The sequence below is a fragment of the Bombina bombina genome, chromosome 11, assembly GCF_027579735.1.
Source record: "Bombina bombina isolate aBomBom1 chromosome 11, aBomBom1.pri, whole genome shotgun sequence".
NCBI lineage: Eukaryota > Metazoa > Chordata > Amphibia > Anura > Bombinatoridae > Bombina > Bombina bombina.
This window is the reverse complement of record NC_069509.1, coordinates 128,581,643-128,609,458: the sequence shown is the minus strand read 5'-3', so window position 1 is coordinate 128,609,458 and position 27,816 is coordinate 128,581,643. Positions and strand designations below refer to the sequence as shown.

General features: G+C 39.7%; 1 protein-coding gene across 1 annotated transcript in view; it reads right to left on the bottom strand.

Moving 5' to 3' along the window:
* The window catches only part of MAPK8IP3 (mitogen-activated protein kinase 8 interacting protein 3), a 248,606-nt gene that overhangs the window by 125,259 nt on the left and 95,531 nt on the right, over positions 1 to 27,816 (bottom strand). Inside the window, exons 6-9 of the mRNA XM_053695247.1 lie at positions 21,689 to 21,700; positions 21,073 to 21,307; positions 13,593 to 13,695; positions 3,857 to 3,975 (exon numbers count right to left, since the gene is read on the bottom strand). Of these exons, the coding sequence (XP_053551222.1) occupies positions 3,857 to 3,975; positions 13,593 to 13,695; positions 21,073 to 21,307; positions 21,689 to 21,700 (469 nt within the window). The remainder of the gene's footprint in view (positions 1 to 3,856; positions 3,976 to 13,592; positions 13,696 to 21,072; positions 21,308 to 21,688; positions 21,701 to 27,816) is intronic.

The window sequence follows — 27,816 nt, the reverse complement described above, 5'->3', positions numbered from 1 at the left end:
TGTCTCAACGTCCTACGCCTGACGGTTCCTTGCATCCGTGTGGTTTCTTCTCTAAGAAATTGTCTCCAGCAGAGTGGAATTATGAAATTGGCGACAGGGAATTACTGGCCATAATTTTGGCACTCAAGGAATGGAGGCATCTTCTCAAGGGTACTAGCGTGCCAGTGCTCATTCTTACTGACCACAAGAATTTAACTTATCTATCTGAAACAAAACGTTTGTCGCCCCGACAGGCCAGATGGGCGCTATTTTTGTCTTGGTTTAATTATGTGGTCTCCTACCTGCCTGGTAGTAAGAATGTTAGGGCTGATGCCCTCTCTCGACAATTTTCTCCGCTGTCCAAGGAGGAGTCTGTACCTACTCCTGTTATACCACCTGACCATATTTTAGCTACCATACGTACTAATTTGACTTCTCCCTTGGGGGAGGAGATCCTGGCTGCACAAACCAATGCACCTCCTGAGAAACCTAGTGGTAAGTGTTTTGTTCCCGAGAATCTTCGAACTAAACTTTTGCACGCTTACCACTATCCTAAAGCCGCAGGTCACCCAGGCAAGAACCAAATGTTTTGGTCTGTCACTCGACAATTCTGGTGGCCAGGTCTTCGTTCTGATGTTGCTGCGTATGTTGCCTCCTGCTCAGTTTGTGCACAGAATAAGACTACTCAACGTCTTCCTGTGGGTCTTCTTCAACCTATTGCTAATGGTGAGCGTCCTTGGACACATCTTTCCATGGACTTCATTGTCGAGCTCCCTGTTTCCAATGGCAATACTGTTATCCTTATGGTGGTTGACCGTTTATCTAAAATGTCACATTGCATTCCCTTGATGAAGTTGCCTACCGCTCAGGAGCTTGCTTCAATTTTTGCCCGGGAGGTCTTCCGTTTACATGGGTTACCCAAGGAGATAGTGTCGGACCGGGGTAGCCAGTTTGTCTCCAGATTTTGGCGTTCCTTTTGTGCTCAAATGGGGATCCAGCTTTCCTTTTCCTCGGCATATCACCCTCAATCCAATGGGGCTGCGGAACTGTCTAATCAAGCTCTGGAACAGTTCCTCAGTTGCTATGTCTCAGATCACCACAATAATTGGTCTGAACTGTTACCTTGGGCAGAGTTTGGGCAGAGTTTGCTTGTAATAGTGCTATTAATGCTTCCTTCAAGTTATCCCCGTTCATGGCGAATTATGGGTTTCAACCATCCTTGTTGCCCGATTCATTCATGTCTCAGGGTATTCTGGCTTTGGAGGAGCATCTACCGCAACTCCGTTCCACGTGGGTGCAGATTCAGGATTGCCTTCATCGTTCTATGCAGCGCCAAAAGTTCCAGGCTGATCGTAGGCGTCTGTCCGAGCCTTCCTACCAGGTTGGTGAGAGAGTCTGGCTGTCCTCCCGCAACTTGAACCTTTGTGTGCCTTCCAATAAACTGGCTCCCCGTTATGTTGGTCCTTTTCGAATACTCCGACTGGTCAATCCTGTGGCCTACACTCTTGACCTTCCTCCTGCAATGCGCATCTCCAATGTTTTTCATGTCTCCCTCTTGAAACCATTGGTTTGTAATCGGTTTACCACTGTGTTGCCTCGTCCCCATCCTATCTTTGTTGACAACCATGAGGAGTATGAGGTCAGCAGCATTATTGACTCTCGTATGTCCAGGGGCCGTGTACAGTATTTGGTTCACTGGAGGGGCTACGGTCTGGGGAGCGTTCTTGGGTTCCCTCCTCTGATGTTCATGCTCCCGCCCTCCTCCGTGCCTTCCATGCCCGTTTCCCCAATAAGCCTTTTGTCCTCCCGTGGGGGAGGGGTCGTTGAGGGGAGGGTACTGTCAGGGTTTTTTCCCTGTTTTGTTTGCCATGTGCTGCTGGCAGCCATTTTACTCGCCTCTCTTGCTGACTATGGTGCATTGTGGGGGATGCTGCTCATTTCCTGCACTTCCTTTTATGGCCAGACTGGTGTGCATCATCTGTGTGAGACAGGATGCAGTCTCAGAATTGTGATGTCATCACTTATTATTTAAAGGGCCTCTGTTCAGTATGCTTTGCCTTTGCGCTGTCTCAGACCTGTTTGTGGGAGTTCCTGTGCATTACCTGGCTGTCTGACGTCCTTCCTGGTTCCTGATCCCTGGCTTGTTCCTAACTCTGCTGTTTTCCTTGTTCCTGATTACAGCTCGTCTGGCTCCTGACTCGGCTCGTCTGACTACCAGCTCTGGTTTTGACTCCTGGCTTGTTATTTGACTTGTGGACTTTTTATTATTTTTTTGTTATTAAGAAAGGTATGATTATTTTTGCACTTCTTGTCTCAGTCTGATTCCTGCACCCTGACAATTGTCAATACATGCTTGCTGCATTATTATGCCCTTAGCCATATTGCACCACATTTGGGCTGCATATAATGTTATCCTTCCGTATTTTTGCTTAACCTATATTCGTTCCTGTGCCCATATACTTTCTTTTTCTCCACGTAGTAACAGTGAATGTATCGATCAGCTGGATCAGTTGTTATGTGTTTTGATTACACAGCTGAGTATACGTGATGACATCACACGCGATCCTCCGATCGGACACACATTGCCAGCATGCAGGTGTCCTTCTGTCTCCTCGCATGTATTCGTGAATTTTCAGGTACATTCCTTTTGCTTGGATTAGTGTTTAGTATGCTGATAGAGCACATATGACGATTCAGCCTATTCGTTTGCCTAATGTTCATTTACCTAGCATATGGTTTACAATGCAAGCCTGCTATAATTATTATTTAAGCTTAAAGGATGATTGCGCTTGTGAACTTAAGCTATTTTTAATCTTTTGGTGTTAGGTTTTATGTTCACTTATTCCTCCAAATATTGATGAGAGGTATTGAGGGTGTTAAATAATTTGTTTGTTTATTGTAGTTGCTAGGACAACCACTTGGCGTTTTTTTCTTCTGAACTAGGGGGTGGGGTTTGTTTTCATTGGATGTTTGTCTCATAAATGTGTTCATTTCACTGTGCTACTTTGTCTGAGGAAGGGGATACGGTCCCCAAAACGTTACAATAAAGGCACGTTTTTTAAAAGACACAGTATATATATATATATATATATATATATAGGTATAGATATATATTGTACCAAATTAGCATCAGATGTATGTATTTATGAATAATTAGAACATATTCTTTTATGTGAAGAACATTGTAATGTGAAATATTCATATTTTTATGTTGGGTTAGCGTACTTGAGAATATGTGTTCGGGTTAGCGTGTGGGTATGGTGTTTTTCTATTTTTTTTGCTCCATTGATTTCTAGGGGGGAATAGGTTATCGCACACACAATATTTGAACTTCTGCTTTTTGCCTGCATTGGGTTAGCCCAAGTATTAACTTTTTACTTTCAACTTGTAATAGGAGCACTACCCGATGCACACAAAAAGTTTACTTCTAGCGCAGTTAATGCGAGAGCAAAAGCGCTAAATGGTGCTCCACTTGTAATCTGCACAATGTGTTTAACATGAAAAAAAATATTATACTAAAAATTCTGCAACAAACATTTTGCAAAACTTTAAGAGCCATAAACTGATTTTTTGGGAGCAGAACTGACAATTCTTAGAGAAAGATTTGGTTTGTGCCATTTGGTAAACAGCTCTGTTTTGAAAGCCATTCTGTGTATACTTATTTCCTATTTTTGTCATGTGACTTTGTTCAATTTTTAACTCTTTTGCTACCAACACATGTCAAAGGTTTAAAAAGATGCCAGTTATATTAAATAGTTGTATTAACAGAAATGTATGTGAGATATTCGGATTCACAAACTGAACTTCAATGGAACAAATATAATGGGTTTACAATACTGATGAGACTATAACTTAGCGCTAAAAACACACTGCTTACCAAGCAGATCTGCTCCTTCATCAACATCCCCGATAACTTCAGATCCAGCTGTAGACAGCTCGTGGTACAGGGAGTCAGTGTTAATGCCAAATGCTTTATTTACAATCCCCTGAGTCGGACTGTGCAAACAAAACAAAAAATATACGTTATCATTCAGCATATTGTCAAGATGCTTGAAAATGCACTCAAAAAGGAGAAACGTAAGGTGATCACAGGCAAAAAAACTGCACATATAACAACCATGCTGCAGTTACAATGTCAGCACATTGGCACCAAATACATCGGTATAGAATTAGTTAGGGAATTAGGTTAATAGGACTGGGTGAATGTTTTGCAACAATCGAAAAATGAAATTAATTTGAACACATTCGTTCGTTCATTTAGAATTTTGAATGTTTGTACAACATTTTAACATTTGTTTAATGTAATAGTATTTTGAAAGCTATCTTTAAATGTAATATTCAATTTTAATTTTTCTAATTTGAATATTGCATAATTTGAATTGAATTATGCAATATTTATATATATATATATATATATTTTTGTAATAATATTTCTAATACTCTCTTTATATGTAATATTCAAAATAGAAAATTTGAATCAATATATTTGTATCTATTATGTAGCAATTTACTAAATTCCCTACCACATGAACTATTAAACTTCTAAAAAGTATTTGTTAAATTGAATGTTACATTCAAAATTTCGAATGTGGATATTCAATCTAATTCTGAACATTGGAAAACGAAAGTAACATTCAAAAAACGGAAATAACATTTGATTACCAAATTTTAATGGATTTTAGTTTTTATCAACATTCTTTTGTCCAAAACGAATGTCCACAGGACTATTCGTTCTACCAAGCGAATTACACTTTCAGCGCATTCGCACGTCACTAGTTAACAATAAGGAGGGCAAGGAGCTAACTTGACATTTAATACCTTCTAAATTTTCTCAACTTCTCTCTTTCCTCTATTTTCTTCACATTGTTTAGGCACCAAAATAATAACTAACATGTCCCCTGTACAATTTTATGTTTGTCCTCATTTCAGACCATTTCAGTAGTAAATCTCACAATTCATTAAAAGTCTGAAGGCCAAATTACAAGTGGTAGACAATTTTTTTCCGCTTGTGTGTAAAAGACTCAGATGGTTAACTTCAGGACTTCGGATATCCCCATAGACTTAAGTATTAGTTATTGCTCTCACGCTACTGACCCTGCACTAGACTAACTGAGACAAACCCAAAGGTTCTAGGAATACTTTACACTCCCACATTCTTCACATAGAAGAAAATGTTCTTTTTACTTTAAAATATATATTTCTTTATATATATATTTCATTATTTTTTGTAAAATATATATCTATATCTGTATATCTATATAAATAGAGAATAGAGAAATATATTTTCTTTCCAATGGCATGGAGAGTCCACAAATCCATTGTAATTACTAGTGGGAATTCAAATCCTGGCCACCAGGAGGAGGCAAAGAACACCCCAGCAAAGCTTTAAGAATCCCCACTTCCCATAACCCCCAGTCATTCTTTGCCTTTGTATATCATGAAGGTGTGCAAATGGTGCTCTGATAGATATTACAGTATTTATTTATCCTTTAATGGGTAGTTTCCCTGCAAGCAATGATAGGGGTAATGCTGTGTCCATGTAATTCTCTTGAGTAAGAGTTGTAGTGGCTGTTAGGTCAGCAGGGTAGTCCTTGTTTCTCCTCCAACAAATTATGCTAACCCCCATTATGGAAAACCAGGGTTGGTTACACTGCTTTTATTTTTTCTCCAGGTCCCTGTCAGAAGTTGTCTTGATCTGTCAAACCTGGGATTCTGTGCCTGCCCCACAGCTACAACTCTAAGGTAAGTGCTTTCTTCCTTCTTAGGTGAAGAAGGCTCAAGCACTGGGGGGTTAATCCCCTCTTCAGCTGTAATGGAGTCAAGGGACAATGTTTCAAATCTCGTCATGTTGGGATTTATCTGGGCAGATTTGCAGGGCACTTGTAAAAAATACATAGTTAAATTTGATGCTGAGTGGAAACCTTATATAACGACTCCCGACCACTAGCTAGTGAAGAGACATTAGAATGCGTCTACGACTGACACAACAAACTGTTATTAGTGACATTGTCACTCGTTGACCCCCCTCCCCCCTCTTTTTTTCCCTTCTCTTTTCCTCTCTCCCCTCCCTTTTTTACTCCAGCTTCCTACATCCTTTTCCCCCAAATCAAGCGAACACGACATGTTGAGGGCCTATGAGTCCTCTTTGCACTTTAACTTTTCCATTAAAGTTCCATTCTCTTATACTGAGAATTATTTGATATGTTAAAGGGACAGTCTAGGCCAAAATAAACTTTCATGATTCCGATAGAGCATGTAATTTTAAACAATTTTCCAATTTACTTTTATCACCAATTTTGCTTTGTTCTCTTGGTATTCTTAGTTGAAAGCGTAACCTAGGAGGTTCATATGCTAATTTCTTATACCTTGAAGGCCACCTCTTTTCAGAATGCATTTTAACAGTTTTTCACCACTAGAGGGTGTTAGTTCATGTATTTCATATAGATAACACTGTGCTTGTGCACGTGAAGTTATCTGGGAGCAGGCACTGATTGGCTAAACTGCAAGTCTGTCAAAAGAACTGAAATAAAGGGGCAGTTTGCAGAGGCTTAGATACAAGATAATCACAGAGGTTAAAAGTATATTAATATAACTGTGTTGGTTATGCAAAACTGGGGAATGAGTAATAAAGGGGTTATCTATCTTTTAAAACAATAAAAATTCTGGTGTAGACTGTCCCTTTAATTTGAATAACATCTATGTGAATCATGTTTTTTTAAATCTTATATGACATTCAGTTAGAGCTATAGATCACTTCTGTATTTTGTATGTTTTTTAATATTTGTCTTGTTCAACCATTGCCTTTTCTTCTTATTTATTTTTTTGTACTCTGAACATGATGGTCAATAAAGCTCTTTTGAAAACGAAAAAAAAAAAAAAAATACATCATTATGCTGCTTTAACATACGTTTTTGGGACTGAGGCTGTCAAGGGAAATTTGGTTGAGGCACTAGTAGATGGCTTGTTATCGATGTCAATCTAAGTCAGATAATCAGTGATTCTTGAGTTTATATAGTTCTCTGGGAGTCTGTGGATTTTTTTCCTAAGAATGGAAAGGGAACAAGATTTATCTGTTAATTTTGATAAATGTCTGTATTGTTTGGAAGGCGAAGCCCAAGTGATTCCTTCTGTGCAACTTTGCTCCTCATGCCTAGCAAATATGTTGCAGTCAAAGAATAAAGATATTTCTATGCTTCCAAAATTTAACCCCTCAGAGCCTGCTGCCTCTCAGTATTTTGTTTCCATTGACAAGCCTCAGATTTCTCCTCAGCTTTCTCCTCAGTCCTGTCACTAGCTGTTACACAAGCAGTGCCCTGCGGTTCCACTCAGTCTACAAATAAAAAAAAAAAATTTTTTTTAATAAATTCTAAGAATATTTCCTCTAAGTCAGGAATATCTTCTAATGCTGTGGCTGCCTTGGTCAGTTTATCCCAGCTATCTGAGGATGACCATTCTTCTGCAGCCTCTGAAGGCGAAATCTCAGATTCAGATTCTAATGTAGTAAGTACCGTGGAATCAGAGGAGATTAGTTTTAGATTTAAGCTTGATCACATACGTTTGTACTTAAGGAGGTTTTGGCTACTCTGGAGGACTTTGAACCTACAGTTGCGGAGACTCCTAAAGTCAATAAACTGAATAGAGTTTTGATGTCAAGCCCAGATCTGTGGAAGTGTTTCCTGTCCTTGAACTTATGTCGGACATTATTTCGCAGGAATGGGAAAAGCCGGGGGTTCCCTTTACCCCTTCTTCTGTCTTTAAGAAAATGTTTCCTATTGCAAACTCAGTAAGAGAGCTTTGGCGTACTGTACCAGAAGTGGATAAAGCTATATCCACTTTGGCTAAAAGAACTATGATTCCTTTAGAGGATAGTACCTATTTTAAGGATCCTATGGATAGAAAGCTGGAGGAGTACTTAAGAAAGATTTGTATTCACCAAGGTCTGCTATGGCAACCGGTTACCAGTATGGCGGTGGTCACAGGTGTGGCCTCTTATTGGTGTGACTCTTTATCTGAACTGATTTTGGAGGAGACTACTGTGGAAGAGATCCAGGACAGGATCAAAGCTTTAAAGCTGGCTAATACCTTAATTAGTGATGCCAGTATGCAGATAGTAAGTCTTCACATTCTATCTCACAGAGCTTTGTGGCTAAAGTCCTGGTCAGCAGACATGGTCTCCAAGTCTAGAATTCTGTCTATTCCTTTTAAAGGGAAGAACTTATTTGGGTAAAAAGATTAGACCTAAGGGTCACGCATTTTCTAATTTTTGTTCCTTTCGCAAATTTCAAAGGACAAGAATCTTCTTCTTCTTCCAAACCGGAACAGACCAGGCCTTCCTGGAGTTCCAACCAGCCTTGGAATAATGGCAAGCAGTCCAAGAAGCCTTCATCTTAGAATAAATCAGCATGAAGGGTTTGCCCCGATCTTAATATGGATCAAGTAGGGGGCAGACTTTCTTTTTTTCAGGAGGATTGGATTCACTATGTTGCCGATCCTTGGGCGGTGGAGGTAGTCTCTCAGGGATACAAGATAGGTTTCAAATCTCGTCCTCCGAGAGGCAAATTTGTCCTGTCAAGATTATCTGCAAACCAGGTAAAGATAGAGGCATTCTTAAACTGCATCAGAGATCTCACTTCTCTAGGAGTGATTGTTCCTGTTCAGAACAGGGTTGAGCATTCTATTCCAACCTATTTGTGGTTTCCAAGAAGGAGGGAACTTTTCAACCTATTCTAGATATGAAGTGCCTCAACAAATATCTCAGGGTTCCGTCCTTCAAAATGGAGACTATTTGTTCTATTCAGGAGGGTCAGTTCATGACCACCATCGACCTGAAGGACACTTACCTTCATGTTTCTATCCACAAGGCTTATTTTCAATTTCTTCAGTTTGCCTTCCAGGAAAAACACTTCCAATTTGTAGCCCTGCCTTTCAGACTTGCCACAGCTCCCCAAATATTTACGAAGGTTCTAGGGGCTCTTCTGGCAGTGGCCAGATCTCAAGGAATCACGGTGGCGCCACATCTTGGTTCAGATGCCATCTTTTCTTTTAGCAAGATCCCATACAGATCCTCTGTTGTTGATTCTCCGCTCTCACAGGTGGAAGGTGACTCTGGACAAGAGTTCCTTGGTGCCAACTACCAGGGTCTGTTTTTTGGGGATGATCATAGACTCGATCTAGATGAATTTTTTTTTTTAACGGAAGAAAATCCAAACTTCTTTCTGCCTGTCTTTCTTTTCAGTCAGCTGTCCGACCCTTGGTGGCTCAGTGTATGGAAGTAATTGGTCTTATGGTGGCCTCCATGGACATTTTTTTGCTCGCTTCCATCTGAGATCTCTACAGTTATATATTCTCAGACAATGGAATGGAGACCACTCGGACCTCTCTCTCAAAGGATAGTCCTGGACAACCTGGCGAGAGACTCTCTGTCCTGGTGGCTCTGTCAGGATCATCTGTCTCAAGGCAACTGCTTCTTGAGAGAATCTTGGGAGATTGTGACTAAGGATGTCAGCCTCTCCGGCTGGGGAGCAGTTTGGGGTTCCTTAGGAGCTCAGGGGACCTGGTCTCACAACTGCCACATTTCTGCCATTCACATCCCAGGTGTGAACAACTGGGAAGCAGATTACCTGAGCAGGCAAATGTTTCACTCAGGGTAGTGGGCTCTTCATCCAGAGGTATTCTCAATAATAACCCTCAAGTGGGGGGTTCCGGAATTGGACATGATGGCGTCTCGTCTAAATATTAAGCTTCCCAGAAACAAATCCAGGTCAAGGGATCCGCAAGCAGTTCTGGTAGACTCTATAACGGTTCCATGGGATTTCGTCTGATTTACCTGTTTCCTCCGTTTACCTTCCTTCCTCGGGTGATAGCCCATATCAAACAGGGGCAGGCTTTGGTGATTCTAAATAAATGTAAACAATATTGGATGCGCCAAAAAATAAAATATAAATAATAACATTAATAAGTGCAATACTACAAACTCAAATGGATAATCCAAAAATGTGATAAACCTATACAATTGGATTAAAGTGCTAGGAGAGCACTAACATGGAATATATTCCATATAAGTGATAATTCTCAAATAAAGGCATAAATGATATAATGATAAAAGAAAATCCCAGTAAGTCCAAAAGATAAAAATCCTCCTCACAATGTAGCAGCAGCTCCATAACTTGTCTGCCTGCTCTGAGTCCGCGGGCAGAAATCAATCCGATCAAATAAGATTAGTTTGAATGACACCCCCTGCTAGCTGCCGATTGGCCGCGAATCTGCAGGGGGCGGCATTGCAACAGCAGTTCACAAGAACAGCTGGTGCAATAAAAAATGTATCAATGTGCGGCAGATATGATACACTACATTGTATCATGCCCGCTCGCACATTAATAAATAGGCCCCCCTAGTCTTGTCTATACAAGGTTTTTCTGAAAAGGTTATTGACACCTTGATCCAGGCTCAGTTACTCACAAGATTTACCATAAGGTTTGGCGCACCTTTACTGGTGCAAATGTTTTGGGTTTTCCTTGGTGCAAGGTGAGAGTACCCCGTATTTTGTCTTTTCTCCAGGGGGTCTGGAGAAGGGTTTGTCAGTCAGTTCCTTGGAGGGTCAGATTTCTGCCCTTTCTGTTCTGTTACATAAACATTTGGCCAACTTACTAGATGTTCAGTCCTTTGTTCAGGCTCTGGTCAGAATCAGGCCTGTGTTCAAACCTGTTGCTCATCCTTGGAGCCTTAATCTTGTTCTTCGGGTTTTGCAGCAGGCTCCTTTTGAGCCTATGCATTCTGTTGATAGTAAATCGTTGTCTTGAAAAGTTTTGTTTGTAGTAGCTATTTCTTCTGCTCATAGAGTCTCAGAACTTTCGGCTCTACAGTGTGATCCACCTTATCTTATTTTCCATATGAATAAGGGATTTCTTCCTAAGGTGGTTTCGGACCGCAATATCAATCAGGAAATTGTTGTCCCTTCTTTGTGTCCTAATCTTTCTTCAATCTTCTGCTCTTTTTGTAGTATTTGCTGGCAAACGTAAGGGCCAGAAGGCCATGTAAACTACTCTTTCCTTTTGGTTAAGAAGTGTCATTCGGTTGGTTTATGAGACAACTGGACAACAACCTCCTGAGATGATTAGGGCTCATTCAACTAGGATCGTTTCTTCTTCCTGGGCCTTTAAAAATTTGCAAGGCGGCCACTTGGTCCTCGTTACATACATTTTCTAAATTTTACAAATTCAATGTTTTTGCCTCAGCTGAGGCTTCCTTTTCAAGCTAGGGTGCCCTCAGTTTAGGTCCACCTGTCTTGTTTCTCCCTCCCTTTTCATTCTGTGTCCTCTAGCTTGGGCATTGGTTCCCACTAGTAATTAGAATGGATTTGTAGACTCTCCATGTCATTGGAAACAAAAACAAAAAAATTATGCTTACCTGATAAATTATTTTCTTTCCTGGAATGGAGAGTCCATGACCTGCCCTTGTCTAAATTCAAGTTGGCTTATGATTTTGTTTTTTTTCTAAACTTCAGGCACCTCTATACCCCGGGTGTCCCTCTTCTCTTTCCGTATTACCTCGGCTGAATGACTGGGGGTTATGGGAAGTGGAAGGGACACTTAAAGGGACAGTCTACACTAGAATGTTTTTTGTTTTAAAAGATAGATGATCCCTTTATTACCCATTCCCTAGTTTTGCGTAACCAACAAAGTTATATAAATACACTTTTTACCTCTGTGATTATCTTGTATCTAAGCCTCTACAAACTGCCCCCTTATTTAATTTCTTTTGACAGACATGCATTTTAGCCAATCAGTGCTGGCTCATAGGAACTCCACGTGCGTGAGCACAGTGTTATCTATATGACATGTTTTTGGGATCCTACTAATGCTGGTTTACTTTCTTAGCAGACCTAGGCTGTTAATATTGACATTTTACTTACTTTATTAAGTCACTTTTTGAGCGTTCTCACTTTTGTGATTGGTTTTGATTTTTTTTTAAAATATACACATTTTAAATCTGATGACTGCAACACACTCCAAAAAAGTTGGGACAGTCGATTGTTTACCACTGTGTAACATCACCTTTTCTTTTAATAACACTTATTAAGCATTTGGGCAGTGAAGACACCAGTTGGTTAAGTTTAGCAAGCGGAATTTTAACTCATTCATCTATTATGTATGTCTTCAGCTGCACAGCTGTACAGGGCCTTTGTTGCCTTATTTTGAGCTTCATAAGGCGCCACACATTCTCAATCGGAGACAGGTCAGGACTGCAGGTAGGCCATGCTAGCACCCACGCTCTCTGCTTACGCAACCATGCACTTGTAATCAGGGCAGAATATGGTTTGGCGTTGTCTTGCTGGAAAAATGCAGGGACGTGTCTGGAAAAGACGATGTCGGGATGGCAGCATTTGTTGCTCCAAAATGTATATATATCTTTCTGCATTAATGGTGCCCTCACAGATGTGCAAGTTACCCATGCCATGGGCACTGACACACCCCTATAACATGACAGAAGCTGGCTTTTGGACCTGACGCTGATAACAGCTTGGATGGTCCTTTTCCTCTTTAGCCCGAAAAACACGATGACTGTTTTTTCCAAAAAATATTTGAAATGTTGACTTGTCGGACCACAAAACATGATTCCACTGTGCTACTGTCCATCCCAGATGAAACCGAGCCAAGAAAAGTCAGCGGCGCTTCTGGACAGTGTTGATGTATGGCTTCTGCTTTGTATAGTAAAGCCTTAACTTGCATCTGTGGATGCAGCGGTGAATGGTGTCGACTGACAAAGGTTTACCAAAGTATTCCCGAGCCCATGTCAGGATATCCATTACAGACTCATGACAGTTTTTGAGACAGTGACATCTGAGGGATCGGAGATAACATGCATTCAGAAGTGGTTTTTCTGCCTTGCCCTTTATGCACAGAGATTTGACCAGATACCTTGAATCTTTTAATTATATTGTGCACTGTAGAAGGTAAAATGCCCAAAATCCTACCGATTTGTCTTTGGGGAATGTTGTTCTCAAAGTGTTGGATTATTGTCTGATGCAATTATTGGCCGATTGGCGAGCCTCGACTTATCCTTGCTCTTAAAGGACTAGGCTTTTTTGAAGGCTCCTTAAATACTATGATTACACGATTGCCTCACCTGTTTCACATCACCTTCTTATTTTAACTTGTCACATTGCTATTAGTCCTAAATTGCCCCTGTCTCAACTTTTTTGGAACGTGTTGTAGTCATCAGATTTTAAATGAGTGTATATTTTCAAAAATACATTAAATTCACAAAGTAAAACATTAAATAATATGTTTTCAATATAGTACAGGGTGAATTGAATTTTCAAATGACTCTATTTTTTGCATTTTCCAAACTGTCCCAACTATTTCGGAACTGGGGCTGTATATCCGCAATACAGATTATACGTGTTACTCTTTGCTCATGTAAATGTTGGGACTGTTTGTGGAATACAAAAATGAGGATATAAAAAGTTCTATTACAAGAGATAATGTATTATATAAGTCATTACACTAGGCTGGCCAATGTTTCCCATATGTCGTAACATCCTACATCACACTGCCTAGTTAGGCACCTCCCCAGATACTGAAGATTCGTGTCTGTCTTTATTTATTCCCCACCTGTTCCCTGTGCGTTCCAGCCTAGGATCCTGACACATGTCTAGCTCTGGGGTAGAATCAATAATGTCTTGGACATCAGACCATTCGTCACTGCTTCCCATACCTGTAAGAGAGATACTGTGTTATGTAACCTTTTGAACCTCAGACAAAATATGAATACTGTATATGATCTCTAGGAGTAGTTTTTGGTTTTGTTTTTTTGTTATTGGCATACAATGTTTAGATTTTATTACCCCCAAAACAGGCAATGAAAACTCCTAATGAAAAAGTATATTTAAAGGAATAGTCTAGTCAAAATTAGACGTTCATGATTTAGATAGAGCATGCAATTTTAAGCAACTTTCTAATTTACTCCTATTATCAATTTTTCTTCGTTCTCTTGGTATCCTAATATTAATACAAGCTTAGGACCCGGGCCATTTTTGGTTCAACACCTGGGTAGCGCTTGCTGATTGGTGGCTACATTTAGACACCAATCAGAAAGCGCTACCTAGGTGCTGAACCAAAAATGGGCGGGCTTCTAAGGTTATATTCCTGCTTTTCAAATAAAGATACCAAGAGAACAAAGAAAATGTAATAGTAGGAGTAAGTTTGAAAGTTGCTTAAAATTGCAGGTTCTATCTGAATGATGAAAGAAAAAAATGTGGGTTTCATATCCCTTTAAGGATGCATTGTTCTTATAGATGGGATCAAACTGACAAACTTCAGTACAACTCTCTTTTCTGAAAGACATAAGTGAGCTAAAAGAGTTAGCACCATTGGTGGGCACCAACCCTAAAGAACAACTAAGTTATGTTCATTCCCAGGCGAGTGCCTATCTTGTTACATATACCTAAAATTTATAGCAAAGTTTAATTTAAAGGAACATAAAAACCCAAATGTTTCATGATTCAGATAAAGTTTTGTAACAATGTTATACATTAGCAAGAGCACTAGATGGCAGCACTATTTCCTGTCATGTAGTATTCCAGACTTGTGCACGTTACCTGTCTACATATCTCTTCAACAAAGAATAACGTGAGAATGAAGCAAATTTGATAACAGAAATATATTGGAAAATTTTTTTAAATTGTATTCTCTATCCAAATCATGAAATACAAATTTTGGGTTTCATGTCCCTTTAATGGACAAACAAAAGCTACTGTTAGCAGGCCTTGTCACTGAGCAGTATGACAGTAACTTAAAGGGACACTGAACCCAAACATTTTCTTTTGTGATTCAGATAGAGCATGCAATTTCTCCTACATTGGTGTATCCGGTCCACGGCTTCATCCTTACTTGTGGGATATTCTCTTCCCCTACAGGAAGTGGCAAAGAGAGCACACAGCAGAGCTGTCCATATAGCTCCCCTCAGGCTCCGCCCCCCCAGTCATTCTCTTTGCCGCTCTGAACAAGTAGCATCTCCACGGGGGTGGTAAAGAGTATGTGGTGTTAGTTGTAGTTTTTTATTTCTTCTATCAAGAGTTTGTTATTTTAAAATAGTGCCGGTTTGTACTATTTACTCTACAGCAGAAAGTGATGAAGATTTCTGTTGAGAGGAGTATGATTTTAGCACCAGTAACTAAAATCCATTGCTGTTCCCACGCAGGACTGTTGAAACCAGAGAACATAAGTTGGGGGGAACAGTTTGCAGGCTTAACTGCTTTAGGTATGATCAGTCATTTTTCTAACAAGACCATGTAATGCTAGAAGACTGTCAGAAATTCCCTCTGGGATTGGTAAGCCATTTTTTTCTAATAGACTCTGTATAAAATGATGGCTTATATTTAGGGCTCTATGCTGGTTGACACTATTGTGGGCTTTAAAATCGATTTCTTTTTAGCATGTTTTTCACTATAAATAAGGTGTTTTTTCAGACTTTAAAACACTTTTGGGGTTTAATTTCGGCCTGGCACTTATTTGGACACCTAAATCTAGTCAGAAAGGCCCCTCCACTCTAGAATGAAGATTGAGGAGGCCTCATTTTTAGGCCTCAATTGCGCAGTTGTTTTTGCCTAGGCAATCCATGCAGCTTTATGTGGGGAGTCAAGAGGCATCATAAAAGACTCCAGGGAGGCTTATTTCCTGCTAAAATAATCCCTAATGAAGGTAAAAGGCTACAGTGAAAGCTGTGGCTAGTACTGTAGTGTGTTAGCTGGTTAATAACTGTTATTAGCTCCGGTTTGGGCATTAAGGGGTTAATTGATCTGAAAATTTGTGTGCAATCTTTTCAAAGCATTAAGACTCTGTGGTGAAAATTTCATTAAAATCGGATGTTTATTTCATGGTTTTTTGATATTTCAGTAAAAAAGTGTGCTTTTTTATTATTTAAAGAGACAGTAACGTTTTTGTCAAAAATATTTTTTATTGCATTGTAGTTCTGTTTAAGTCTGTTAAACATGTCTGAGTCTTCAGATAGCCTATGTTCTGTATGTCCAAAGGCCAAGGTGGTTCCCCCATTAAATTTATGTGTGAAGTGTGCCATAGCGTCCAAACAGCTTAAGGACAGTACAATCACACTTAAAAATATAGCCCAAGATGATTCTTTAGCTGAAGGTAGTGAAAATAGCTTGCTTTCCTCTCCTTCTGTGTCAACACCAGCTATGCCCGCGCAGGCGATGCCCAGTACATCTAGCGCACCAATTGCGATTACTATGCAACAGTTAGCAGCAGTAATGGATAATTCTATCGCAGCATTTTTATCCAAGCTGTCAGCTTTCCTAGGAAGCGTGATTGCTCAGTTTTAAATACAGAAAATGAGCAAGTAGACGCAGAGGATAATTTATCTGTAGTGCCCTCACATCAATCTGACTTGGCGGTGAGGGAGGGCCTGTCTGAGGGAGAAATTTCTGACACAGGAAAAGTTTCTCAGCAGGCAGAGCCTGATACCATAGCATTTAAATTTAAGCTAGAACACCTCCGCGCTCTACTTAAGGAGGTCCTGGCTACTCTTGATGATTGTGACCCTTTGGTGGTCCCAGAAAAATGGTGTAAAATGGATAAATTCTTAGAGGTCCCAGTACACACTGATTCGTTTCCGATACCTAAGAGGGTGGTGGATATAGTGAATAAGGAGTGGGAGAAACCAGGTGTACCTTTTGTTCCCCCTCCTATATTTAAGAAAATGTTCCCCATTGTTGACCCCAGAATGGACGCGTGGCAGACGGTCCCTAAGGTAGAGGGGGCAGTTTCAAAGCTAGCTAAGCGCACAACTATACCAATAGAAGACAGTGGCGCTTTCAAAGATCCTATGGATAAAAAATTAGAAGGTTTATTTAAGAAATTTTTTGGTCAACAAGGTTTTCTTCTTCAACCAATTTCTTGCATTATTCCTGTAACCACTGCAGCTGCTTTTTGGTTTGAGGAATTAGAAAACTCGCTCCAGAAGGAGACTTCTTAGGATGAAGTCATGGATAGAATTCACGCCCTGAAGTTGGCTAATTCTTTCATTACAGATGCCGCTTTTCAGTTAGCTAAATTAGCGGCGAAAAATTCTGGTTTCGCAATAGTGGCTCGTAGAGCGCTTTGACTAAAATCGTGGTCGGCGGATGTGTCGTCCAAAACAAAATTGTTTAATATTCCTTTCAAGGGTAAGACCCTATTCGGGCCAGAGTTGAAAGAAATTATTTCAGATATCACTGGGGGAAAGGGCCATGCCCTTCCACAGGATAGACCTTTCAAAGTTAAAAATAAGTCTAATTTTCGTTCCTTTCGCAATTTCAGGAACGGACCGGCTTCTACCTCTACAGCCACTAGGCAAGAGGGTAACGCACCCCAGCCCAAACCAGCATGGAAACCATTGCAAGGCTGGAACAAGGGTAAACAGGCCAAAAAACCTGCTGCTGCTACCAAGACAGCATGAAGGGGTAGCCCCCGATCCGGGACCGGATCTAGTAGGGGGCAGATTTTCTCTCTTTGCTCAGGCCTGGGCAAGAGATGTTCCGGACCCCTGGGCACTAGAAATTGTCTCTCAGGGGTATCTTCTAGAATTCAAGGACCTTCCTCCAAGGGGAAGGTTCCACTTGTCTCGCTTATCTTTAGACCAGATAGAGAGACAGGCATTCTTACATTGCGTAGAGTACCTTTTAAAAATGGGAGTGATAAACCCAGTTCCAACAGCAGAACAAGGACTGGGATTTTACTCAAACCTGTTTGTAGTTCCCAAAAAGGAAGGAACTTTCAGGCCAATTCTGGATTTAAAGATCCTAAACCAATTACTCAGAATTCCATCATTCCAAATGGAAACCATTCGGATTACCAGTTCGTGGCTCTTCCCTTCGGATTGGCCACTGCTCCGAGAATTTTCACAAAGGTGCTAGGGTCCCTTCTAGCGGTGCTAAGGCCAAGGGGCATTGCAGTAGCATCTTAACTAGACGACATTTAATACAGGCGTCGTCTTTTCACAAAGCAAGGGCTCATACGGACATTGTTCTAGCCTTTCTAAGGTCTCACGGGTGGAAGGTGAACATAGAAAAAAGTTCTCTGTCCCCGTTCACAAGGGTTCCCTTCCTGGGAACAATAATAGACTCGGTAGAAATGAAAATCTTTCTGACAGAGGTCAGGAAATTAAAACTTTTGAACACTTGTCGAGTTCTTCAATCCATTCCTCAACCCTCCATAGCTCAGTGCATGGAGGTAACAGGACTAATGGTTGCGGCAATGGAGGTGGTTCCTTTTGCTCGAATTCATTTAAGACCATTGCAACTGTGCATGCTCAAACAATGAAATGGGGATTATGCATATTTTTCTCCCCAGATTCAGATGGACCAGCAAACCAGAGACTCACTCCTCTGGTGGTTGTCTCAGGATCTCCTGTCTCAGGGAATGAGTTTCCGAAGACCGGAGTGGATCATTGTCACGACCGTCGCTAGCCTCTTAGGCTGGGGCGCGTTCTGGAAGTCCCTGAAGGTTCAGGGTCTATGGTCTCGGGAAGAATTTCTTCTCCCGATAAACATTTTGTAATTGAGAGCGATATCCAATGCGCTCCAGGCATGGCCTCAACTAGCGGAGGCCAAATTCATCAGATTTCAGTCGGACAACTTGACGACTGTTGCGTACATCAATCATCAGGGGGGAACAAAGAGTTCCCTGGCGATGAGGGAGGTATCCAAAATCATCAAATGGGCAGAGGATCACTCCTGCCATCTATCAGCAATTCACATCCCAGGAGTGGACAACTGGGAAGCGGATTATCTGAGTCTTCAGACTTTCCATCCGGGGGAGTGGGAACTCCACCCGGAGGTTTTTTGCTCAGCTGACCCAGCTATGGGGCATTACAGATCTGGATCTGATGGCGTCACGTCAGAACTCCAAAGTTACACGTTACGGGTCCAGGTCCAGGGATCCCAAGGCGACATTGGTAGATATCTTAGTAGCGCCTTGGTCGTTCAATCTAGCTTATGTCTTTCCACCGTTTCCCCTTCTCCCCCGGCTAGTAGCCAGGATCAAGCAAGAGAAGGCTTCTGTAATTCTAATAGCTCCTGCGTGGCCACGCAGGACTTGGTATGCAGACCTGGTGAATATGTCATCGGTTCCACCATGGAAGCTGCCTTTGAGGCAGGACCTTCTAATTCAAGGTCTATTCGAACATCCAAACCTAGTTTCTCTGCAACTGACTGCTTGGAGATTGAACGCTTGATTCTAGCTAAACGTGGGTTTTCTGAATCAGTTATAGATACTCTGATCCAGGCTAGAAAGCCTGTCACCAGGAAAATTTACCATAAGATATGGCGGAAATATCTTTGCTGGTGCGCATCCAAGGGTTACTCATGGAGTAAGATTAGGATTCCAAGGATACTATCTTTTCTCCAAGAAGGATTGGAGAAAGGTCTGTCAGCTAGTTCTTTTAAGGGACAGATATCTGCTCTGTCTGTTTGGTTACACAAGCGTCTGGCAGCCATGCCAGATATTCAGGGTTTGTACAGGCTTTAGTCAAAATCAAGCCTGTCTACAGACCTGTGGCTCCTCCATGGAGTCTAAATTTAGTTCTTTCAGTTCTTCAAGGGGTTCCGTTTGAACCTCTACATTCCATAGATATTAAGTTACTATCTTGGAAAGTTTTGTTTTTTGTAGCTATTTCTTCTGCTAGAAGAGTTTCTGAATTGTCTGCTTTGCAGTGTAATTCACCCTATCTGGTGTTTCATACAGATAAGGTCGTTTTACGTACCAAACCTGGTTTTCTTCCAAAAGTGGTTTCCAATAAGAATATCAACCAGGAAATAGTTGTTCCTTCTCTGTGTCCTAATCCAGTTTCTAACAAGGAACTTCTGTTACACCATCTTGATGGGGTTCGTGCTTTAAAGTTTTATCTAAAAGCAACTAAAGACTTCAGACAAACATCGTCCTTGTTTGTCGTCTATTCTGGCAAGAGGAGAAGTCAAAAGGAGACTGCGACCTCTCTGTCTTTTTGGCTGAAAAGCATCATCCGGTTGGCTTATGAGACTGCTGGAAGGCAGCCTCCTGAACGAGTTACAGCTCACTCTACTAGAGCTGTGGCTTCCACATGGGCTTCCAAGAATGAGGCTTCTGTTGAACAGATTTGTAAGGCAGCGACTTGGTCTTCACTGCATACGTTTGCCAAATTTTACAAATTCATTACTTTTGCTTCTTCGGAGGCTATTTTTGGGAGAAAGGTTTTGCAAGCAGTGGTGCCTTCCGTTTAGGTTACCTGACTTGTTCCCTCACTTCATCCGTGTCCTAAAGCTTTGGTATTGGTTCCCACAAGTAAGGATGAAGCCGTGGACCGGATACACCAAAGTAGGAGAAAACAGAATTTATGTTTACCTGATAAATTTCTTTCTCCTACGGTGTATCCGGTCCACGGCCCGCCCTGGCATTTTGGTCAGGTTTAAATTTATTTTTTGTAAACTAGTCACCACTGCACCTTATGGTTCTCCTTTTTCTCCTAACCGTCGGTCGAATGACTGGGGGGGCGGAGCCTGAGGGGAGCTATATGGACAGCTCTGCTGTGTGCTCTCTTTGCCACTTCCTGTAGGGGAAGAGAATATCCCACAAGTAAGGATGAAGCCGTGGACCGGATACACCGTAGGAGAAAGAAATTTATCAGGTAAACATAAATTCTGTTTTTAAGCAACTTTCTAATTGACTCCTATTATCAAATTTTCTTCATTCTCTTGGTATGTTTATTTGAAAAGCAAAAATGTAAGTTTAGATGCCGGCTCATTTTTGGTGAACAACCTGGGTTGTCCTTCCTGATTGGACAGCACCAATAAACAAGTGCTGTCCATGGTACTGAACCAAAAAAATTGCTGGCTCCTTAGCTGATATGTCTTCTTTTTCAAATAAAGATAGCAAGAGAACGAAGAAAAATTGATAATAGAAGTAAATTAGAAAGTTGCTTAAAATTGCATGCTCTATCTGAATCATGAAATAAATATTTTGGGTTCAGTGCCCCTTTAATGGACAAACAAAAGCTACTGTTAGGCCTTGTCACTGAGCAGTATGACAGTAACCTAATGTGTATGTGAAGATGTTGCCTCACCTATGCTGACATTTCTCATCTCCTGTGTCACCTGCACCTCCATGTTGTGGCTGTGCCGTTTCTCACGTGCCCTCTTGCTTTTGCCAGTCATGCCATAGTCCTGTAGGGGCTGTAGACTCTCATGTAGAGGAGTGACAGATGCAGAGGGGACGGATGAAGTGGGAGTGTTGGATTTGCTCCCTGTGGTGCTTGGTGTGGCTGCAACAGAGGACTGGCCAGACTCTGACATCTCATCCTGCCAGGTTAGAACATGGGCACATTATACTTACAGATACTTAACTGTAATGTTACTGGCCTAGATTCAGTAAAGAAAAGCTTTAAAGTAAAAATAAAAATCACTCCACTTCCTAGATTATAATAAGATTCTGATTCATTAACATTTCAAGATTAAATGTGGACATCCTATTACAAAACATTTTCAAATTCAATGTGTGTTAAAAAAAAAAAAATCTGCTTTAACTACTTTTTAACTCTGAAACTGGCAGCACTGGCAGCCGAGGGGTTATTTCAGTGCTTGACAACTATTGATTGGAGCATATGCACCATGCACTGGCTTGCCTGTCAATCAATGTACCATATTTACCCATCAGTAACACAGTACAATCCTAAATCTAACCTGGGGACATTTCTGAGTTTAAAAAAAGGCTAAAACAGAGTTTTTATAACAGATAATGGCACAGATTACAAGTGGAGCGCTATTGATAGCGAAGGTCACGCTATTAATATTGCAGAGCTGTGATAAGAATAGCGGACAATCTGGTATTGCAAGTCCATGGTTAAAAAGAATTACCCGAGAATGTTTAGCATGGCCAACATATTTTTAAAGGGATACTAAACCCATTTTTTTTCTTTCATGATTCAGACAGAGCATGAGTTTTTAAGCACCTTTCTAATTTACTCCTATTATCAATTTTTCTTTGTTCTCGTGCTGTCTTGATTTGAAAAAGCAGTACTGTAAGCTTTAGAGCCGGACCATTTTTTGTTCAGCACCTGGGTAGCACTTGCGGCTAAATGTAGCAAACCAATCAGCAAGCTCTACCAAGGTGCTGAACTAAAAATGGGCCGACTCCTAACCTTTTATTACTGCTTTTTCAAATCAAGATAACATGAGAACAAAGAAAAATTGATAATAGGAGTAAATTAGAAAGTTGCTTAAAATTGCATGCTCTATCTGAATCATGAAATAAAAAATGTGGGGTTAGTATCCCTTTAAAGCACCATATATTTTCAATGGATTGCGTAGCCGTACTAGACATTGCTCAAATTACCAGTGATGAGCTATGTGTTGCGCTCGAGCTACAGTTGGAACTTTGTTTAAAAGGGATATATTACATGACAAGGTGTTGGACTGGGAAGGGCTTAAAGGTTTATATATACAGCTATGGAAAAAATTAATAGACCACTGCAAAATTATTAGTTTCTTTGGTTTTACTATATATAGGTATGTGTTTGAGCAAAATTAACATTTTTGTTTTATTCTATAAAATACTGACAACATTTTTGCCAAATTACAAATAAAAATATTGTCATTTAGAGCATTTATTTGCAGAAAAAGACAACTGGTCAAAATAACAAAAAAGATGCAGCGTCTTCAGATCTCGAATAAAACAAAGAAAACAAGTGCCCAGACGCAGGAAAGTTGCGATGGAAAATCAGGTTATTCCACCAAATATTGATTACTGAACTCTTGCAAAGTTAAAACATTACTATTGTGTTTAAAAATTAATATGAACTTGTTTTTTGTTATTTTGACAAATAAATGCACTAAATGACAATATTTGTATTTGGAATTTGGGAGAAAGGTTGTCAGTAGTTTATAGAATAAAACAAAAATGTTCATTTTACTCAAACACAAACCTATAAATAGTAAAACCAGAGAAACTGATCATTTTGCAGTGGCCTCTTAATTTTATCCACCCACTCCAATCCACCTAAAAAAAAAGCACGTCAAATACTAGTAGTATAATTTAGCCATATTGATTCCTTGATATGGAAATTATACTTTTATGATTCAGACAGAGCATGTAATTTTTAGATTTATTTTTATTATCAAAATATACTTAGTTCTCTTAGGTACCTTTGTTAAAAAAAGAATATGTACATATCCTCAGCATTACCTGTTGATTTGGTGGCTACACACATTTGTCTTTTGTCATTGGCTCATCAGATATGTTCAGGTAGTTCCCAGTACTGCACTGCTGCTCTGGAAATGACTAACTATGTATTTAATCCCTTGCATGGTTTAAACTCATAGTTATATGCAAGCAACATTACAATAATAAATGTGCTAACATATTAGAGCTCTGTTATAGCCTTTAATGCAGGATAAATCATTAAAGGGACACTAAACCCAATTTTATTTCTTTCATGATTCAGATAGAGAATACAATTTTAAACAACTTTCCAATTTACTTCTATTATCTAATTTGCTTCGTTTTTTAGATATCCTTTGTTGAAAAAAGAGCAATGCACATGGAGAGCCAATCACAGGGGGCATCTAAGTGCAGCAACCAATCAGCAGCTACTGAGCCTATCTAGATATGCTTTTCAGCTAAGAATATCAAGAGAATGAAGCAAATTAGATAATAGAAGTAAATTAGAAAGTTGTTTAAAACTGCATGCTCTTTCTAAATCATGAAAGAAAAAATGTAGGTTTCATGTCCCTTTAAGATCTTCATTACCTCCCTAACTCTCAAGCACATAACTGGTATAGGAAGAATAACTTTACAGCAAGTACCTAACCAAACAAGCAAGAGTTAAATTAATAACTCTTCAGCATCTGTATTGTAGGAGACTACAAAGCACACTAGTTTGTATAGATGTTACACAGACTACAATTAGACAGACAGATATCACCGCAGTATGTTTAACCTGCTAACTGCTGTGTTGGGGCTGCTTGAAAGGAAAATAAAATATGTAGATATTTTTATGTTGTACTTTTAGAAAAAGTACAACAAGCAAGTGGCATTTTATGAGGTAAATAATGATGTTTGATCTTTTGCTACAGCAGTGATTGTGGGCAGTGAGTTAATAGACACAGAAATGCCCAGTGTATTTTTTGTATCTTCTGTGGATTCCAGTCCCAGCATATGAAGATCCTGATGTTTTAAGTCTCTGCTATGGTTTAAATTGTGCAACAACAGTCAGATGTTTTGCTTCCTCACACATTACATTAAAGTCTACCTACCCTGGTATTACACATCTCATTGCTCCCCCTTACCTCACTACACATTACAGCCCACCCTGGTATTACATAGTTCATGTCTCCCCCTTACCTGACTATACACTGCTGTAAGAGCCAACTAAAAAAAAAATGTGTGTAATCAACAGCTAGCTCCCAGTAGTGGATATGTAGTAGATTATATGTACATATTATTTTCAACAAAGATACCTAAGAGAACAAAGTAAATTTGATAATAAAAGTGAATTTAAAAATTACATGCTCTGTCTGAATCATGAAAGTATAATTTTCCATATCATTTTAAGGAATCAATATGGCTAAATTATACCATAAATGGGAGTGGCTATGCTCCAAAGTGTCCTTGGATTTGTATTTTTTTTTTTTCAAATTTTTGGCAACTATGGGTAAATTGGAAAGGTATTTAAAATTGTATACTCTATATGAATTATGAAAGAAACATTTTTTGGGATTCCCTTTAAATAATAAATAATCGGGAGCATGCGTATTATGTAGTCACTGAATATTGAAAGAGGGGTAAAAAATTAAGTTTTGTCTGTCAGATTTTCTTTAAATATAAACCAGTGGTACTTACTTAAATCGATAGAACTCATTACAGTCTAGCAATATGTACAGTATATTTCCTATTACTAATATATTTTTCCATTTCAAAGTCCCTGTTATAAGTCTGATTACGCTGTGTCTTTTCCTTGCTAAAACCACCTTCCTTCACCATAACACATAACACACATTTGGGTGATCTTTAATGATGGGTGTATGTAAATGAGACACATTTACAAACAGTCATGAGTAAATTAGGTCCATAATATGACGCAAAGTGTTGTTAAAAAATAGATTCAAAGCATATGGTCTAATATAAATAAACAAAACTGTCTTAAAAGGCATTACAAATATTGTAGTTTTAGGATATAGTGATGCCTCTTTAATGAACTACTCTATTCAACGAACAATATATATATTTTTTATGAAAATGTTTATCGCACTCAGACACACAAAAGATAGGGTATTCCTGAGTTAAAGTGATAGTAAACTTTACATGTTTTAAAATCTGGAATCGAAGCGATATTTTACTGGGACTTTAACTGATCACTTCTAATAAAGATGCACTGAAGCTTACGTTTTAATTTAGCTGTGCCATTCTAATAACCCACGCTCCGGCCACCCACTTCAAAACTCATATTTTGTGTGAGCTAACAGTTAGAACTGTTCTCCAAGCGGCAATCCTGAAAATTGAAAAATTTGAAAAATATGCTTTTTCAAGGCCAAATATGTCAATGTGGGACCAATTTTAAAAATCAAAAATATATTGAATTAGGTAGCTCTTTATATAAAAACAAAGTTTGCTTGTTACTCCAAGTCATACAAAAGTTATGGGGCTTAGAGTATGCAGATGGTTTATTATTCATTATAATTTAGTAACATTAAAGGGCCAGTAAACTTAGAAAATAATGTTATAATTCTGCACATAGTGCAGAATTATATAACATTATATTAGTGCTAGCTTTATATAACATAATATTGCCTGTGAATTTTTATTAAAAAAGAGGGTTTTTCAGACCCGCCCTCTGTGCTCTACTGAGCGGGTCTGATTTTCCCTCTGAGCGCATCTGGGCAGCTGTCTAATCACAGCCCGGCCTGACCGCGCCATTACACTTAATGTAGCTCACTCCTGCTCTGTCTGACAGCGGGAGCAAGCTACATTGAGTGTAATGGCGCCTAGCTTTAGTGTATAGATTACCCTCCCACCTGACACATCTCACCCCTGATCCCTCCCTAATCACTCTCAAACAGCTTTCTTCCCTCCCCACAATGGTCACCCCCATCTTAAGAACTGGCAGAAAGTCTGCCAGCACTAAAATAAAAAAACTTTTTATATTTATATATATATATATATATATATATATATATATATATATATATTTATATATATATAAAATAATAATATATTTTCTGCAGTGTAGGATACCCCCTTATCCCCCGCCAAACAGCTCTCTAACCCTTCCCCCTCTAACAATTTGCAGCCATCTTAGGTACTGGCAGCTATCTGCCAGTACCCAGTTTGCTGCAAATTAGGCTAATTTAAAAAAAAAAAAAAAAAAAAAAACGATTTTTTTCTGTAGTGTAGCTGCCCCCCTCCCAGATTGACTTCCCACCCTCTTATCCCATCACTCAGTATAATAACCCGATTCCCCCTCTCCCTCCTTTCCCCTCCCTGCCGCCCTCAGTTGTTTTTTTCCGTAGCCGTAGCGGCCCTGCCAATCTCCCGCCCCCCTCCGGCGATGGGGCACCCACCCACCTCTCTCCTTAACCTCCCACCCACCAACGATCGTCACCACCGCTGCCCGATGCATCGGTACCTCTGCCCATCTATTTCTGCACTGCTCCAATCGTGGGGCGTGCAGAAATAGCGCAATCTCGCTAGTTTTAGCAAGATCACAGCAGAGAGAGGCCCAGGACAGCATCGTCATACAGGGTACGGCGCTGGTCGTTAAGGGGTTAAACAAACGTTGTTTCTGATTTTCGAATATTACTTTAGTATTCGAATGTTCATAAATTAATCAAATATCCACATTCAAAATTTCAAATGTAACATTTGATTTAACAAATACTATTCAGAAGTTAAATAGTTCATGTGGTAGGGAATTTACTAAAATTATACACAATAGCTACAAATAAACTGATTCAAATTTTTCTATTTAGAATACTGCAAAAATCAAATATTACATTTATAGAGAGCATTAGAAATACTATTACATCAAACCAATGTTAGAATCTTGTACAAACATTCGAAATGAAAAAACGAATGTGTTAAAATTGTTGCAAAACATTTGCCCATCCCTACCCTGTAGCTGTCATGAGCTCCATTGGAAAGAGAATTCTGAGGATGTGCTCTTGTTTCCGCCACACGGTATCCTTTGCTGACAGCTTGAAGGAAGTTCCTGGGCCATGAAGAATTTTATTTTGAACTCTTGGTCCAACTCAACTTCAAATTCAAAGACCAGCCACCATTTGTTATTGTACACAGAACACACATATTCGTTTTTCTTTGGTAAAACAGGGAACGGTTCATTGGTGATAGGCGCTATTTCAAAGTCCATGGATAAGGATGTTTGCTGAACTTCAAGTCTAAAACTGTCTACTGGTATAAAACTGTGGAATGATCTAATTTGCTCAATTACAATGGATTTGAAAAATTGAGGCTGAAGGAATTTCTCCGCTTCCTCTATGGTTTCTGTAGAAAATGTTGCAAAAGGTAATTACTTTGATATTTGATCTACAATAATCATACATTTCTAAAAGGTTTACTAAGTTATTGGTTATGGTACGCTGCGGACTTGATTTTGCCACCATCCGCTTCACTGTACCACCTACACCATTACATGGACCTTTGCCATGAGCCATGGCAAAGAATTGCCACTCTGCTTTCAAATCAAAGTAGTCTTGGCAGCAAAGGTTTATAAAATGTTACTGATTTTTATACTGTGCTGCAGAGCCAAAATAAATTAATGCAACTATTCCAAAGTGCGATGACTTGATATGCTGGA